This window comes from Peromyscus californicus, unplaced genomic scaffold (genome assembly GCF_007827085.1).
Source record: "Peromyscus californicus insignis strain IS unplaced genomic scaffold, ASM782708v3 Scaffold_3__1_contigs__length_106647218, whole genome shotgun sequence".
NCBI classification, from domain to species: Eukaryota; Metazoa; Chordata; class Mammalia; order Rodentia; family Cricetidae; genus Peromyscus; species Peromyscus californicus.
The window spans coordinates 43285635-43304085 of record NW_026294551.1 but is presented as its reverse complement, the minus strand read 5'-3'; the positions used below and the strand labels follow the sequence as shown (position 1 = coordinate 43304085).

The following is an 18451-nucleotide window of genomic DNA, read 5'->3' as shown; positions in this document are numbered from 1 at the left end:
TGCCTGCACCTTACTTGGGTGTTGCCAACAAGGAGATAGTATTAAGATGCACTGGTTACCATGTGAGGCATCATCTTATCCATTGCTCACAAGGAAACACCACTCACTAGACAACAGCTCTGTCTTTAGCCCCAATATTCTTTTTTTTTTTTTTTTTTTTTTTTAAAGATTTATTTATTTATTTTGTGTACAGTATTCTGCCTGCATGTCTGCCTGCAGGCCAGAAGAGGGCACCAGATCTCATTACCGATGGTTGTGAGCCACCATGTGGTTGCTGGGAATTGAACTCAGGACCTCTGGAAGAACAGTCAGTGCTCTTAACCTCTGAGCCATCTCTCCAGCCCCCAATATTCTTTTAAAAAGAAGATCTATTTTCATTTTTATGTATATGTATGCCACATATGTGTGGGTGCCCCCAGAGGCCAGAAAAAGGTGCCGGAGAAAAGGATGCTGGATCCTTTGAAACTGAGCTGCCCTTGGTTGTGAGCGGCCTCGCCTCAGATGGTGACACTGAACTCGGGTCCTCCAGAAGAATAGCAAGCACCCTTTAACACTTAAGCTATCTCTCCAGTCTCCCAAAACTTCTTTAAATAAGAAAAGACTAAGCAGAGTGACTTCTGCTGGCGGAGTTGGAACCTGCGGAGACCAGGATGGTGTTGCTCAAGAGTGAGCAGTGCCGGTCATTGGGCAGCGTGCTCATTACCCTGAAGTATGATGGTCACACCAAACCCACTCCACGGAAGAGTTCTGTGGAGGGCCTCGGGCCTGTAGAAAACAAGTATCTGTTGAGAGCCACCGATGGGAAAAGGAAGATCAGCACCGTGGTGAGTTCCAAAGATGTGAGTGAGCTTCAGATGGCCTGTTCCAACCTCCTGAGAGCTAACATGGATGGGCTGAAGAAGAGGGACAAGAAGAACAAGAGTAAGAAGACCAAGCCACACAGTGACAGCCGTGGCCATTAGCAACAGCTGGAGGGCGGTTTCCTGTGCTTGCCGCTTTTGGCGCCCTCTGATGTGACTGTTTTCGTGGAAGGGTCGGTCAAGAGAGAAGGGTTGGCTGATCTTAGGGTAGTTGTGGTAAGAAGCCCGTTTGTCTTAGATCTTCACTGTGTGACTGAATATTCTTAGATTCCAGCCTTAAAGTGTCTAGTCACTGTGTGTCATTGACTCCATTCACACTAGCTGTTTCTTTGCCTACCCTGTTTCTACAGTAACTACTACCTCTAGAATGATACAGTTACTCAGTGGGGTCTTTTTTTTGGGGGGGGGAGCCTTGTCTTTGAGACTACTGTAATAGAAAATCTGACAGTTTTATTAAAAGTCATATTATTCTGTGTGTGGACTTTTTACTTGGTTGTATAATTTAAAGAAAAATAATTACATTTAAAAAAAAAAAAGACTAAGTAAAGTAATTGAAGTGTGAGTCTCTCTGGATGAAAGTCTCCCTAAGCAAGCTTCTCCTGTCTTCTTCCTCATCTGAAAAGTAGAGACTCTAACCCCTAACTTATTGTGGGATTTAGATACATATAAATGCCTCTCGGTGCGTGGTATAGTAGATCAGTAAATATCCACACACGGGACTCTTTCCCTGGTCACTGCTAAGGAACATGGATTATTATGATTTAGTTCTTAACTTGAAGAGACTTACAACTTGGTACAGAAAGAATAACAGAGTGTAATAAAAAATGTTACAAAGCAATTTTTTTTAATTTGGGGAGAAAGTTTGTTTATTTCTGAGACAGGGTGTCATCATGTGACCTAGACTGGTCTTGAATTTTCAGTCTCCTTGTTTCAGCCCCCAAGTGCTGGGGTTACAGGTTTGTGCCACCACCACACCCTGTTGTTACAAAGTTTTTACTGTAGTGTTTGTTTGCTTGTTTGTTTGTTTTCTATACAGGATTTCTTTATGTACCCCTGGCTGTCCTGGAACTCGATCTGTAGACTAGACTGGCCTTGAACTCACAGGGGTCTGCCTGCCTCTGCCTCCCCAGTGCTGGCATTAAAGGTGTATGCCACCACCACTTGACTTAATTTGATATTTTTAGTTTACATTTAAATCTTTAGGCTAAGATGATAATCATTATATCTAGGAATAGAAAATAAAAATGGTTTTGTTCAAAATTAACTTAGGAAATTTTGAAGCTGTAGACATCTTTAACCACTCTTTTTCATAAACTCCTAATAATAGGAGGCATCATTCTCAGGATATATGCTTAAAAACCAAGTATTGAGTAATAAATTTTAAATATTCCTGTAGTACATAAAAGTCTTCTGTTTTGTTTGAAAATATTTGACCAATATGTTTAATATGAAAGTAATTTCTTAGTCACTTTCTTGCCTTTAGAAAAAGGTTGTTTTGTTTTAATTTCCTCTGACAAGTATTTGTTTATAACAGTTATCTCAAGGAAGATAACTGAGTTATCTTTCTACCACTCAACCTCAGATATTTAATTTGCATGAAATGGGAGCTTTGCCCATAGTCGTGTCCAATCTGGGCTGTTTTACTCTTGAAAAGACAACCAGAATCTGGCTTGAGGATGAATGCCTGTAATCTCAGCACTTGGGAGGTAGAGCAGGAGGCTCAAATGTCTTGGAGATCATTAAACATAGTGACGTTGAGGCCAGCCTGAGTTACAGAACACCCTTTCACAAAAACAAAAAACCCTCACTCCACCCACTTGCCCCCAAAAGCAAAAGAACTAGAACAAAGAAACAAGAAGAAATAATAAGAGAAATAAAGATAGTGGTGTACCCTGATCTTTGTGTTTCTCATACTTGACTTTTTCATTTTGTTGACATTTTGCTTTATCTGGTGTAATATTATGATTTACTGTTTAGGGGATGAGCTTCTCTTTTTTTTAAGCTAGTAGTAAATTGCTTAGAAAGTTGATCTCATCAGTTAAGAGCACTGGCTGCTCTTCCAGAGGACCAAGTGAATTCCACCACCTACACGGCACCTTACTCCATAACTCCAGTCCCAGAGAGGATCTGATGCCCTCTTCTTGCCTCTGTGGGCACCAGGCACACATGTAGTGCATAGACACACATGTAGAAAACCCATACACCCATACAAAACACCCATACACATTAAGAAAGCAAATAAACTTGATGTCATGTGCCCCTCAACATATGGTTTATTTAAAGATGTAACCTAGATATTTAAAGTAACAGAACTTGACAAAAGTGAGTGTGATAGTCAAGGAGAATACCATCTAATTAGTTAGGAAAAAACACCCAGTACTTGACTGGGAACTTAGCCCATTGTAACTGTGATCAGAAGTAGGAGATAGGAATTAGGTACTGGTATTACATTTTTAAAATTTGATTCTGCCTGAGCAGTTGTGGCCAGCACTCAGGGGGCAGAGGCAAGCGTATCTCAGTGAGTTCAAGGCCAGCCTGGTCTACAAATTGAGTTCCAGGACAGCCAGGACTTTTACACAGAGAAACCCTGTCTCGAAATGCCCCCCCCCCCCCAATTTGATTCTGGTATGTAGCCAGGATGAATGATTAATCAAGAGGGACTGGAGGGATAGCTCAGCAGTTAAGGGCACTTGCTGCTCTTACAGAGGACCCAGGTTCTATTCCCAAAACCCATCTGGCAACTCACAACTGTTTATAACTCCAGTTCCAGGGGATCCGACACCCTTTTCTGCCCTCTAAGGGTACTGCATGCATGTGGTGCACAAACACACATGCAGGCAAGACACTCACATAAAATAAAAATAGTCTCTAAATCTTTTTAAAAAGGAGCATACTGCTCTTGCATAGGACCTGGGTTCAGTTCCCAGCACTCACATCAGGTGCTTCATAATTACCTGTAACTCCAGCTCCAAAGGGGGATTACCTGGATTCTGTGAACAACTGTGCTCACACATGTACACACACACACACACACACACACACACACACACACACACACACACACAATTAAAAATCTATTTATATGTAGCCTTCTGCTGTCGATGTGAATCTCATCTATTTTAGTTGTTTTGTTTTTCTTATTTTTGTAATATATTCTAGGACAGCGTAAATGCAAGATACACAGTCAGCTTTCATTTATTGTACAAAATTTAAGTTTTAATTTATTATTTATAGTAGCAGAGCACTTTGTCTTGTGCCATATGTAAAGGTAAAGAGAAATAACCTAACGTTAGCTGTGCTGAGATACAAACTGGTATGTATGGATTCTACCTCATCCAGTGAGAACGTACTATTGCATTACACAGTTCAATTCTACATATCAGGAACTTGACTTCTAGGCATTATGGCATCTGCTTGGCTCTAAGGACTTAATAGAACTCGTCCAATTCAAGTACATTCAGACAGAGGTCACCTATTGCTGAACAGGAGTATTTAGTTACCTCTTGTTATTTCTGTTAGTTTCTTCAGCTGCTGTTGTTTTATTTACTTTTTAAAAAATACGAAGTGTAAAACAGAAATGCAGTTTTCAGTAACTTCAGCACATCAGATTTTTTGATCAGACTTCTGAACATTGGTGTGAAACACCAGCAGCCAGCTTTCAGCCCAGCCCTCCTCATTGCTGCTTTGCATTTCCTTTCCAAACGCGTGGCCTAGTTGAGTTTTTCAGTTCCGTCTTCATGCTTCCTTTCCCTGGTAGCTGTGAGCACACCAGTAGATTGCATCAGGAGCTTGGAGCCTGTGAGCTCTTGCGCTCTTTTCCAAGTGTCCGATTCAGCAGTCCAGAACCCACTGCTTGCCAGAAAGTCACCATTGCTCCGAGGCTGGCGCTTGCCTACTTGTTTTGACCTTCTGAGAGATGAGACTTTGTTTGCCAGAACCACAGTTGATAGAAATAGAAGGGTACAGATAAGGAAAAGCACAGCGATTACAATCAAGCAAATCAGCATGGTCATGTTGCTGTTGTTTTCCTCACAGACATCCTTTTGAAAAGTTTCCCCATGACTCTTGCTTGTGCTGTCAACGATCGCTGTGCTTGGAGAGCTGTTTCTGAAGACATGGGGTCCGGAGGGCTTCGGTGTAGATGTAGGGGCTGCAGACACAGTGGGAGATGGTACCAGCGTGTCTGTAGAACTCACTCTGTGATCCGCTGCTGCCAGGGTTGCAGGGGCTGTGCTCTTCTCCCTTTGATGTGTGTTCGTGCTGTTTTGATTAACAGAGCCCCAAGCAGTGATGTTGTTAGCCCACAGATGTGTGTAGTTTGCTTTTGTTCCTGGAGACAAGGAACACACTGTTGTCAAGAGGAAAACAAGGTAAAGGTACTGTCCTGTGTGCTCCATGCCCACGGGTACACTGGTATCTGTTGAGATAGCAATAGCAATCATTAGTTTGTGGGAGAATAGTGGCTTGTGAGTGGAGTGATTGGAGTTATGGGTAGCACGGGGGAATGAGAAATCCATGCCTATCATTTGCTATTGGATTCTTCCCAACTGAAGTTTTTCCTTTCATTTTTTTTTTAACTGATTCCCATTCCTGTTCTTAGATTATATATAAACATTTTAATTTTGTTGTACATTTTGATGCTGTAAGTTAGCATTACAAATATCTCTTAACCATTTTTAACTGTATACCATAGCTTTACATATCTTCCTATTAAGGATGTGTCATAGACCTCAGCTTGGAGGCAGCTGCTTCTGCTTCTGTGTTTATGATTCCTCATTTAAGACTCTTTCTTACTGAAATGTCCACCCTCTGAGTTGCACGTCCTCATCTTGAAGTAAAGGAGAACTTGGCCTTGAAAGTTTTGTTTCAAGTATAAAAAGAAGTTGCGAGTGGCATTTTTGTGGGGGAGGGAGGGGGTGTTTTGTAGAGACTGAAAGCAGTGTACATCAAGTAGGAATTGGAAGTGCTGTTGGGACATTAGAGCAGCCTTAGAATCTAGTCCTGGCATTTGTGAATGCGGCTTTGTATGCTTATCCCACCTCAAGTGCCTTAGCTGACAGTGACTCTCCAAATAGCAGAGGCAGAATTGTCCTCTCAACCTAGAAATCAAGACGAACAGAAGATTTCTTCTGGACGCAGAGTTCTACAAAAAGCAGCTACCTTTGTTGTCATTGTATAACTGGCATTCTCCCCACACCCTCATTTTGACACAAATCTGCAAAAGAAATTAGAAAGAAAAATTTTTAAAAATTGGTCAGCTGACTGTTGGGGTCTTAGAACACAGTGGCTGGCTGTGAGCGGCTCGTCTTCACATTAGAAGACTGAGATTCAACAACCAGGGTACAGCCGTGTGGTGGTGCATGCCCAGCACTCATACCCCCCCCCAAAAAAAAAATTGAAATTCTGTTTTGGGCTCAGCTTCCTAGAAGCCAGTACATAAAAGGACAAAGTCTGTTCTTAGTTCCTGTTATTGGCCATCTGCTTAGAGATCTCACTGGGACTGTCATTTCTGTCTCAGGTACAGCAAGAGACATTTAGTACCTTTAGTGAAGTGAGTTTCTTTGCTTTAAAAGATTAGCCTGCCTCTGCCTCCTGAGTCCTAGGATCCAAGGCATTCATGTGTGCATGTGTGACCAGGCCCAGCTAAGGTGTTTATAATACTATGGCAGTTCTCCACAGCAACTCTTGAGACAGTGTTTTATTCAGAGAATAAATGTGAGGAGACTTAGAGCAAATACTAGATTGTTCTAAGACTTAATGAATGGAATTGTCTTGTTAAGAACCCTGTGTGTTTTATAGATGTTTTCAAACTTGAATGTGTGAAGGGAGTCTTTCTTCAGGTCTAGGGTAGGGCCTGAGACTCTGTTTCTAAACCACTCCAAGTGGCACAGATGCCACTCTGCCAGTCATCCTTGAGCAGGGAAGTTTTCTGTGGGATAGTATATGCCATTAAACAATATCTGAATGCTAGTGAAACACACAAATTGAGGCTCACAGGTGTGTTAAGTTGCACAGACAAAAATAACATATAGAAATAATGCTAACTGTAAAGTAACTTGTGAATTAATAGTTTACACTGAGTGGAGAGGGGGAAAAACAAAACCTGTGCCTAATGTTGTGGGATCCAGATCACTATTGGGATTATAACTATTGGTAGATGCTTCAAGATACAGTACACTGACTTCTATGTAATAGTATTCAGCTTCAATCTTCAAGTTGAATGATAGGATTCTCTGGATACTTTATGAGTTGTTCACAAAAAAGAAGCACTTTAAATTGGGTTATTAAGAAATGTCTATCCTTTTCTACCAGAGTAGCTTTACGCATTCAATGTTACAGTGACTTCAAGTATGTTGTTCTAATCACATTAGTTCAGTCACAGTGCAGTATAAATCACTGTATTCTACATGCTAGCAGTGTACCATGGGACAGACAATAGGCCTGCTGTTGATTGTCTTCCGCCAGATGTGCCTGCCATGCCCCAGTAAACAAGCGGCTGACAAAATGAGACTTTCTCTTATGCTCACAGATGCCTAAGAACAGAGGATTGTTCCAAATCTCTGCTTTATGCCCTGGAGACCAGGTTGGGTTAGCAAGGTTTTGGCTTTCTTATTTTGTTTTTTGTCTCATCATTTTTAGTCACATTTATACTGCCTAAGCTCTAGTAAAAAGAAATGTATTTCTCTAATTAAAAAAAAAAACCAAAAAAACAATTGAAGCTGTTCAACTCATTTGAGTCCATACTCAGGTCCTTCCGCATTCTCCTTTAAAACTTCACATTAATAATTATTAATATTCCTAGCTCTAATTGATTATGCTATTTACATAATTTTCCATAGTAGGATAGAAAAACATAACGATTCTACTTTGTTAGATTTATACATCTTTGAAAAAACATGTCCTCAACACTAATCTGAACAAAGTTAGGAGTGAAAAGGGATGAGAAAAGCCACATGTATGACCTACCTTTAATGCTGTCACAATCTTTATTTAATAAACCACTTCTTTTCTTCTTTTCTTACTTAAAGTAGAGTAGTTTGGAGACTAGGAAACTGAAATCTGCAGTTTTTTAAGAGGATGCGTACAGCTAGCTTTCCACTTTGAAAACCAAACCACAGATGACACATTTCCTTTCCACTGCAACTCAAGCACATGTCACGCGGGAAGGCAAAAGCCCCGACTGATCTAGTCGGCCCTGGGATGACAAGAAGCTCTGTAGAGCGGATCTCCACCCCCACAACGGGGAGGTTCCTGCTTCATTCCTCTGACCTTCGGCTCGCTGCCCATGCCTGCTATCTGCTTTTGAAATGAGTAGTAGTCAATGGAAGTTATGTGCTGACATCGTTAATGTGGCATTGAAGTCACTTTTATACTTTTTATTTTATACCACAGACAGATTTAAAAACATAAATGTGGAGTCCTTGTAGGAATTTGTCAGATAGGAGAATCAGTCACACACATAACTGACATTTCAAGCTGGGAACTGCAACAGTGATTTGGACCAGAGAATGCTTGCAGGGTGTGGTGTGTGCACAAGTCCATCTGGCATCACCTTGAATTAGATATGTCTGGAATGGATCACATTGTCTTCTGTGAAAACAGCTGCCCCAATGAGCTCCTTGGCTCTGTAGATGAGAGCAGAGACCTGGATTACAACAGAGCCTCTCAGTTCATATCACACTTTGGATCCTTTCAGATTCTTGGGTTTACTTCTACCTAGACTACTAAACATCTGTATTAGCTCCAAGTTCTTCATGTTTCTTGGCTATAACTCTTTGATTGTTTTTTTTAAATGAGTACCACACTAACCAACTGAGTTAATTGTACACTTCCTCATTTCTTTAAAAAACTTTGAATTTGCTGGGTGGTGGTGGTGCACGCCTTTAATCCCAGCACTTGGGAGGCAGAGCCAGGCGGATCCCTGTGAGTTTGAGGCCAGCCTGGTCTACAGAGCGAGATCCAGGACAGGCACCAAAACTATACAGAGAAACCCTGGGTTTTTTTTTTTGGGGGGGGGGGGGCTTTGAATTTACATAATTTAAATTTTTAATTTATTTTTATGAGTGTTACTGGGGACTGATCAGTATCTCATGCTTGCCAGGTAGGCATTTTACCACAAAGCTCTATCCTCAACCCTCTTTGTTTATTTTACATTTTTTATTTATTATTACTACGTATATGTATACATGATATTGGGGCTGGGCAGGGGAGAGGCTGCATGTGTGTGCCGTGGCACGATTGTGCGATCAGAGGATCTACGTGAGGTCACTCACCTCTTCTAGCTTTGTTTGTTCTGAGGTCACCAGGTTTGCATGGCTAACACCTTTACCTGCTCAGCCATCTTTCTGACCTCCTCTCCGTTTTCAGTCAGTTTCGTTAAGTTCCGTGATGGCTTGGAACATTTTTGTTGTTTGTTTTCTGAAACAGGTTCTCAAGTAGTCAGAGCTGGCCTAGAACTCACTATGTAGCTGAGAATGACCTTGCCTTTGTGATCATCCTCCCCTCTCCTCATGTGCTACAATTGCAGGCTTGTAGCACCACATTCAAATGCCAGGGATTGAACCCAAGCCTTCATGTATCCACTAGACAAGTGCTCTACCAACTGAGCAAAACTCCAGCTCCTCGCTTCTTACTAAAAATTGAAAAACTTGCCCATATTTTCAATAGTGATTCCAAAATACTTATATAAGATGGGAAGTTTGTTTTAAAACAACAAAAATGCCATGTTTATTCATGTTTAGTAGGTCTATGCTGGTACCACCATTTATTTTTATTTAGCAAACAGACAGGTGGCTCTGACACTGGTCATCCACAGAACATAACAGTGACCAAGCAAAATATAAGGCCTTTAATGGTCCCTTCATAGTTTTGCCATCACTTATTTTCCATCTGCATCTCTCAGAACTTCCCTGTATGGGCCCAATAATATACCTGTTTTTTATTTGACCTCTCTCATCAAGCCTGATTTCTCTTTCTTGTTAAATTTAAACTTTCTTCTAGATTCCACCACTGAGTCTTCAGTATGTCTACATAGCTTCCACTCACCAATTCATGCTGGTCTCTCCTCCTTTTAAACTTCATGCTGGTTTTTCCTCTCTGTTGTCTGTCTAGTGAGTGATGTAAAACACATCATGCATTCTAAAGACCCTTTGTCCAAAGTACTTAAGTCCACGTATGTTTACAGTTTTAGTTTTCCTTCAGATTTTGCAGTGTTTACATGTACACACACATATAATGAGATTTTGGGTGGGTGGTAGTGAACACAGAACACGGAATTCATTTGTTTCATATACACCTCATGCGTATAACTGAAGGCAGACTTACACTCTTAGTGTATCTATGCTTTGAGTACCAGGTTTGAATTTTCTACCCTGGCATCCTGAGGCACTCAAAAGTTTTTTTCAGAGTAGGAATGCCCAGCCTGTGTCTTTTCTTTTATCTTTTATTATCTTAAAATATTCCTTTCATCTTAAAAAAATTCAACTTGTCATCTTATTCCTTCACAACAATATTAAAAATTCTTATACAAAGATATTCATCACATCTCAGATAATCAAGAGGTGGGAACAGTGGGCCTGAGTTGATACAGAAATTTGGATCAGAGTCGAGCCCCATATTCTTCCTGGCTTCCTTGCTGTGCCTGTTGAGTTCTAAACAATCTATGACGGTGGGGAGCCGAGGAGGCCCTGTGTGACAGTGTGACAACCAAGTGAAGTCCTGAGTGAATGAGTGAGTGTTGTTTGAATCCATGGGAATAGCAAAGCCCCCGCCATCGCCACCACACACCCAGAGACCCGTGGTGAGGCTCAGAAGCATGTGAAGCCTTCCTCTGGTCCCTGACGGTGTTGGCAGTGTGTCAAAGATGAGTGTTTACCAATAAGTGACCAGTGTGTGCCAAAACTAGCAGCTGCAGCTTCCTTCTCCCTGGTCTGTGAAACCCAAGATAGCTCACTACAGAGACCTCCGACCAGGACTAGCTAACCTGGGCTGTACCTAATAAACTTCTGAGGGTTCCAGGTTGTTGCAGTAGTTGTTGCAACTCCATCAGAGCATGCCGAGCCCACCTGATCCCAGTTTTTCTGTTTGTGCATCTGTCGGTCCTTCCTTCATTCCCTCACTGCCCCTTCAGGTTTCCAGGACTCAAGCCAAGTGGACGTGGACTAGGGCCTAGTGTGGTTTAATCAAAGCATGGAATTTAGTAGCTTACACAGCTGAATAGTCTGGGAGAAATGTAACCATGGGAGAGATTTTTATCTATGACTCAGATTATGGCCAAGACCCCAGACTGTCTTGTCTTTTCTCAGCTTCTTCTCTTCAGGTTTTGAGGCATGGTTTTCCATCATATCCCAAAGTCTGAGTTAACAATCCCCAAGGCTGTGTATTTTCTTAGTTACAAACCTGGGGGGAGGCTCTCAAACCCCAACAGTTTAAACTAACTGTGAACTGGGCCTCTCACTTTACTGTCTGACTTGAGTTTCATGTTCATTGCTGAGCCACCTTCTGTTCAAGGTCAGGTAACTGTCGGCTAAAGCGTCTGAGCAGCTTCTCCAGCCACCCAGGGGCCTTCAGCCCATCCGTCCATCCATCCATCCGCTGACTTCCTTCTTTCTTGGTGGGCAGATTTGTTGTTATTTTCAAAATTCTTAAGGGGTGTTGTCCCGTCTCTCTTTATCCTTATTGAGCACATGTCTGGAAAATATAAATATAAATCTGCACTTTGAATAATTGTTTTATATCATTGTCCTCTTTAGAAAATTAATTGGGCCAGAGAGATGGCTCAGCTGTTAAAGGCTAGGCTCACAACCAGAAATATGAGAAAATTAATCATAAATTTTTAAAAGGGGCCCGTGAGCTGGCTCAGCAGGTGAAGATGCTTTCATTGCGGGCCTGACAACCTGAGTTCAATCTCCAGAACATACATGGTGGAGAGAGGGAACAGACTCTGGCCTCCACAGGTGTGCTGTGTTGTCTTCTGGTCTCCACATGCGTGCATGTGCTCACACATGCATGCACACATAATTAATAAAGGTAAAACAAAAGAAAATAGATTTATATTCTGTGCATTCAGAAATCTTAACAATGTTTATCCTTTTTGTTGCCTTCCATAGGTTCAAAACTGGCCAAATCAATGGTGATTTGCTGATATACCATGTCTTGCTGACTTTAAAGCCATATTATGCAAAGCCATATGAAATTGTAGTGGACCTTACCCATACTGGACCTAGCAATCGCTTTAAAACAGACTTCCTTTCTAAGTGGTTTGTTGTTTTTCCTGGCTTTGCTTACGACAATGTCTCTGCAGTCTATATCTATAACTGTAACTCCTGGGTCAGGGAGTACACCAAGTACCACGAGCGGCTGCTGACTGGCCTCAAGGGCAGCAAACGGCTCATTTTCATAGACTGTCCTGGGAAGCTGGCTGAGCACATAGAGCATGAGCAACAGAAACTCCCTGCTGCCACCTTGGCTCTGGAAGAGGACCTAAAGGTGTTCCACAATGCTCTCAAGCTAGCTCACAAAGACACCAAAGTCTCTATTAAGGTAACTTCTCATCTGTTTTGAATGATTTGGTTCCTTTCTTGACCAACCAGGTTATAGTCTGACCTCTACAAGTGTTTTCATAGTTGCATATCAGATAATCAGTTATATCCAGATGTGGGAAAACCAAGATTTTTGTCTTTATTTGGCCCTGCAAAAAGTGTGAAAAGTCTACATAGAGAAACCCTGTCTCGAAAAATTAAAAAAAAATTATAGCCGGGCGGTGGTGGCACATGCCTTTAATCCCAGCACTCGGGAGGCAGAGCCAGGCGGATCTCTGTGAGTTCGAGGCCAGCCTGGGTTACCAAATGAGTTCCAGGAAAGGAGTAAAGCTACACAGAGAAACCCTGTCTCGAAAAACAAAAACAAAAACAAAAGTGTGAAAAGTGCACACTTAAAAGACACTCTCATGGGGGCTGGAGTCTAGAGGTCTAGGATTCAATTCCCAGCACCCACATGGTGGCTGACAACCATCTGTAACTCCAATTCCTGGAGATCATCTGGCTTCTGGCTTCTGAGGGCACCAGGCACACATGTGGTACGCAGATATGTGTGCGGTCAAACACTGATACAACACTGATACAATAAAATAGATTACTTTTAAGGCAATGAAGGTCAGGCTAGGGGCAGAAGAATACTCTAGAGAGGGAAGGCAGTTCTTCACTGTGACTCTGCCCAGCAGTTGGTTGTGCAGAGTGGAAAGGACCCAGTGATGGGTCTTTTAATCAGTTCATGGTTTTTCACAGTGGTCACTTGACCCCTTCAAGCACTTGTTTATAGAATTTGTGGCCCTTTTTAAAGGATGATTTTTTTTCTGATGGAATTGGTTTCTTTTGAGAGTACTTATAAGTAATTGTTAAGTAATTTGAATATATAGTAGTAACATTTAAATGGCAAACATCGTGTCAGGGTGGGTGAATGAGTTGGTTTTGAAGTTTCTGAGAATTCTATATAACTGGCATTTAATTCTCCTGTTCCTCACTACCATTTTTCAGGTTGGTTCTACTGCTGTTCAAGTAACCTCAGCAGAGAGAACAAAAGTTTTGGGGCAGTCCGTCTTTTTAAATGACATCTACTATGCTTCTGAAATCGAAGAGATCTGCCTAGTGGATGAGAACCAGTTCACCTTAACCATTGCAAACCAAGGCACACCACTTACCTTCATGCACCAGGAGTGTGAAGCCATTGTCCAGTCTATCATTCATATCAGGACCCGCTGGGAGCTCTCACAGCCTGACTCCATCCCCCAGCATACCAAGATCCGACCGAAAGATGTCCCTGGGACACTGCTCAATATTGCATTACTTAATTTAGGCAGTTCAGACCCTAGTCTACGGTAGGTAGTTCTCTCCCACACTTCCTTTTTTTTTTTTTTAATTTTCTTTTAAGTTCACTTCAAGTTAAATAGTGTATCACTGTTGTTCACTGAGAATGTCATTGTTTAGAGAAGGAAGGCCTAAAATTTAGTGATTCAGATGCATTACTGCTGCCTACCTGTTTCACTTTAGTAAGGTTCTCTAAGAATTCTTATGTTGCTCTTGCCTTTGCCTCGGGGGCAGAAGCAACATGACAAAAAGGATGTCATTCATTGGAAAGCGTCACAGTATAACACACACACTGTGTCACTGCTGTGGCCCTGAGTTAGCCTTCAGATGACTGTGGCCGAGTGCAGTACAGTGTATAGTTGAAGGGCTGGGATGGGGTGGTGTGGGATGGAGTGGAATGAGGCACCTAAACATTGTCTCTTCCAGATTGAGATGCAGGTCCCATGAGGGGACAGCGGCTGAACCCAGGAGGGCAGCTGTGGTAGAAGCCAGTACATTTCAGGGTTTCAGCCATCAGCCCTAAAATAAATGTTCTGGTTTCAAAACTGTTTTTAAGAAGAAAGAGAAAAGAAAAAAAGTCTTTCCCTCCCTCTCCTGTTTTCCCTCCCTCCTTTTCGTTCCCTCTGAGCACAGTGTAGTTGGTTCTGTTCGAGCGCTGTGATCTGCTGTGATCTGCTGTGATCTGCTGTGATCTGCCCTGGCAGCCTGTAGAGCCAGCAGATTGGGCTTTGGTGTGGAGCTGCTGTTTACTCCTCATGCCTGAACTCTCCTTTTTGGTAACAGTAGTGTGCCTTCCTAACGCCCCTGTAAAGATCTGAGAAGTAGCATTTGTGGTCGGGGAGTATAGCACTAGCAAGGAGTTCCTGTGTAGTGAGGAGTTCCCCATCCCTTCTTTTTTCTCCTTTGTTCCCCCTTTCCTTTTCCTTCCCTCTCCTTTTCATGTTTGGATGATTCTTTATCTTAGATATCTTGAATGTCAAGATTTTAACTAATGGAGATGGAACATTCCTAATCTAAAATCCAAAATCTGAAATGTCTTAGGTGTTTTGTCCAGAATTTATAACATCATTTTTTATTAAGATGGGCTCTCATTATGTAGCTCTGGCTGGCCTAGAACTTGCTGGGATTAAAGCCACTTGCCACCACACCCAACCCATTTCAGAGTTTTTAATTATAGTGCTCATTTTGTAAAATCTATGTAAATATTTCAAACCCAGAAACACATCTGATCATGGTCATTTGAGATGAGAGATACTCAACTTGTATCAATTCTCAGACTCAGGAACTCTTTCTTAGGATATAGCATAGCCTAGGTTTCATAGTGGGCCTTCTAGGCTTTCAAATTTTCCTTTATTTAAAAGGAAGAATATGTCCAGCATGATGGCTCCATGGTGAAGGAGTTTGTCACCAAGCCTGACAGCCTATGTTTGACTAATATTGTGGAAGAAGAGACTGCCTCCCAAAAGTTGTTCTTTGACCTCCTTGTATGTATCCTGGCACATTTGTGTCTGCACATATGCATACACACACAAATAACTAAATGTATTCAAAATTTATAAGTTAGATGTGGTAGCATATATTTTTCACACCTGCAGGCAGGAGACACACACACAGATGCATCTCTGTCTCTGTGAGTTCTAGGCCAGACTGATCTACATAGCAAACTCTGGTAGCCAAGGCTACATTTGAGACCCTGTCTCAGGGGATGAATAATCAACAGAATTTTTTTACTTATATAGGCTTAATGGAATCCCAGAAATGACTCACTAAATTTTATATATGCTTGGCTTCCCCTGTCCTGAAAGGCTCTCTGATACATAACCCAAGTTACGGAAGCCCGGGTGTTTTGTTTTGCTTTTTAATGACTTATTTTATTTTTATGTGTATTGGTTTTCTTCCTGCATATATGTCTGTGTGAGGGTTGTTGGATTCCCTCGAACTGGAGTTACAGACAGTGTGAGCTGCCATGTGGGTGCTGGGAATTGAACCCAGGTCCTCTGGAAGAGCAGCCAGTGCTCTTAACTGATGAGCCATCTCTCCAGCCCTGGGAGCCCAGGTTTTTATAGCTCTTAGATAGTGTAAAATAGCATCAGCATAGTATGACTTAGAGTTTCTGCAAGTCAGTGAAAGATCAATAAGTTCACAAGCAGTGACATTAATGTTCTCATTTTTAGGAAAATTGAGCTATAAGCCTGTCTTTACTTCTCAATTCCAAATAGTTTTTCATTATTTGTAGATCAGGTTTTCTGGTTTTAGGGACAGGGTCTCTAGCCTGGAATTTACAGTCCTCCTGCCTTGACTTCCTAAATGCTAGTGTTATGTACAGTCCTGTGTTGCAATGCTTTGCCTTCTGACATCTTTGTTTAATAATGCTAATAGCTATACCATTTTTAGTAATAAAGCAAGCAGATAGCTTTCGCTTGTTGGTAAAGCATATCATACCAGAGGGAAAAAAAACACTTAGGCAAACAAATTTCCATGGGTTTTTCCTTCTGTATCAACATGGCAAAAATTCAGAGGTAATAAAAACCTGGAATTTACTGAGTAACCCAACAGTTTGTTTTGCTGCATTTTAAAATTGAGCTTGATATTTGTTATTTGGGATGGGATGGGGTGGTGTGGGATGGAGTGGAATGGGGTGGAAGTGAGGATGGGGGCATTATTTTGGAATGCTAAGGATCAAACCCAGGGCTTCACATATGTAAAGAAAACACTCTACCACTGAAGTTCTTTAAACGTTTCTGATTTGCCTAAGTATATTTGTATATATTTATAGCTCATTTTTTGTTCTAATAGACCCTAGATAACATATGATTGATTTCAATAGTTACATATAATAGAATGAGGTCATAGAGTGGAAGATGTAACTACATCTTTTTCAACTACAGTTAACTTTGGTTTTAACTGCTAGTTTGCAGTGAAAATTGTAGGACACACGGACATTTCGAAGATATCCTTACTTCAACACTCCTCACATTATAATTTGATTAAATGCCTCCTCTTTAAAAAATTAAGTAAAATAAAGGTCTCTTGTTATGTAGCCCTGACTGTCCTGGAACGCTCTGTGTAGACCAGGCTGGCCTCACACTCATAGAGATCCACCTGCCTCTGCCTCCTGAGTGGCAGGATGAAAGGCGTGCGCCACCAGGCCTCCTCTCTTATTCTCTATTTAACTGGATCTACCTGAGTGACCTCGAGCAGAGTTTTGACTTCACTGAAAACATGGCATGCCTTTATTCTGTCATTTATTTCTATTGCTCCATCTTAGACCCTAAATCTTTGCTGTTTCATGCTCCTGTGAAAATTTCTAGAAAGGCCTACTACACCTGCCTGTCTTAGGAACCTCATGGGCTCTTCTGGTGATAATGATTTCATGGATCTCCTGTTTGGAACTTGATCTATATTCTATCTCTAGTCTGTAGTAACACTGAAAAAGAATTAACCATGCTTTGCAATAAAATCTTGAGTTATATGTTGTGGGGAAATGGAATTATAAAGAAAAAGAAATTTTAAAACAATCTCCTTTGTGTTTTCTCTTAGGTCTGCTGCCTATAATCTTCTGTGTGCCTTAACTTGTACCTTTAATTTAAAAATTGAAGGTCAATTACTAGAGACATCAGGGTTATGCATCCCTGCTAACAACACCCTCTTTATTGTTTCGATCAGTAAGACACTTGCAGCCAATGAGCCACACCTCACCTTAGAGTTTTTGGAAGAGTGTATTTCTGGATTTAGCAAATCTAGTAAGTAATAATTTTCTTTAATACTCAAAATGATTCTAAGACAATTCAAAGAAAACTTTTTTGTTTGGAAATTTACCAGTGGTCTTTCACTTACTATATTTTTACTTTTTAAAAACTTTCCTCTTTTTTTGTTTTGTTTTTCTGGCCTGGGTACCCTGTAACCAAAGGAACTCTGAAAGAAAATCCTAGTGGGATGCACAGAGAAATCCATCAGGACTCTGGCAGGAAGCCCAGCTAGCAAGGGGGTCCTCCTGCCTGTGGGCTGCTTGAAGGATTTCCTTCCTTATTTCAGCTCCACGAGCCTCAGTGTTTCTTTGCATAGACAAGAATTGCACACATCTCCTTGATTTTAAGGAAATGGTTACCTCTCTTTTCTATAGTTGACTTTGAACTGTGGTTTTTATTGGACATTTGTGTTCCATAGTGTCGTGGTGATAATGCTAGATCTAGAGTCAGTCCCAAGTTTGTTCTAAAAAATCCCATCAGTCTACTCTTTATCTGTCCACCTCCACACCATGGAGTAGCCTAAATGGCTTCATTCCTGCTGTTTGTTTTCTCCTCTTCTTCTCCCTGGAATACATACAACTTATTCAAACACATTTCTTAACATTTCAGTGTTAGGTAATTAAATGCTTTTAACAAATCATCAAAAATATGTCAGATATGTTTTGTTCTAGTTTTTTTGCTTTTGGTTTGGTTTTTCACCAAGTGAAAGATGTAGAAGTGTAACTCTGATAAGAAATTGTGTAAGTTTGGCAAAAGAGGAAAAGTACAGTGCTTTATTAATAACTATAAAGGTTTGAAAATAATATTTGAGTGAGTGAACAGGCATGTTGTATTCTTGCATAAACAGATCTTCCAAGATCGTTTCAGATTTAATAAAGCCCCATCAAAGTAGCCATGTAATTTGAAATTTGCAAATGATTTTAAATTCTGTTGAAAATGAATAGCTGAGAAAATGTTGAAAAGAAAGGAAGTACAGACT

At 41.1% G+C, this 18451-nt stretch overlaps 2 protein-coding genes across 13 annotated transcripts in view; one reads left to right on the top strand and one right to left on the bottom strand.

Moving 5' to 3' along the window:
* Nf1 (neurofibromin 1) overlaps window positions 1-18451 on the top strand; it is a 246624-nt gene that overhangs the window by 186768 nt on the left and 41405 nt on the right. For all 10 annotated transcript variants that reach the window (XM_052755665.1, XM_052755662.1, XM_052755661.1 and 7 more), the window contains 3 exons: window positions 11969-12401; window positions 13394-13734; window positions 17264-17466. In XM_052755665.1, the coding sequence (XP_052611625.1) occupies window positions 11969-12401; window positions 13394-13734; window positions 17264-17466 (977 nt within the window). The remainder of the gene's footprint in view (window positions 1-11968; window positions 12402-13393; window positions 13735-17263; window positions 17467-18451) is intronic.
* Evi2a (ecotropic viral integration site 2A) lies at window positions 4031-8054 on the bottom strand. 3 transcript variants are annotated; one of them, XM_052755670.1, is made up of 3 exons: window positions 7827-8054; window positions 6021-6075; window positions 4031-5277 (listed from the first exon to the last, which is right to left on the bottom strand). In XM_052755670.1, exons 2-3 carry the CDS (start codon window positions 6061-6063, stop codon window positions 4571-4573), a joined length of 750 nt encoding a protein of 249 aa, XP_052611630.1. In that variant the 5' UTR covers window positions 6064-6075; window positions 7827-8054; the 3' UTR covers window positions 4031-4570. The 3 variants fall into 3 exon arrangements, with proteins under 3 accessions (XP_052611630.1, XP_052611631.1, XP_052611632.1); XM_052755671.1 differs by lacking the exon at window positions 6021-6075 and having other exon boundaries at window positions 7827-8053; XM_052755672.1 differs by lacking the exons at window positions 6021-6075; window positions 7827-8054 and adding an exon at window positions 5900-6014.

Bases quoted from the DNA above. Each gene is read 5' to 3' on its own strand.
- Evi2a (XM_052755670.1), bottom strand. From the start codon at position 6,063: ATGAGGGTGTGGGGAGAATGCCAGTTATACAATGACAACAAAG. The intron at 5,278-6,020 runs GTAGCTGCTTTT...CTATCTCAACAG, and splicing joins GTTATACAATGACAACAAAG to ATACCAGTGTACCCGTGGGC.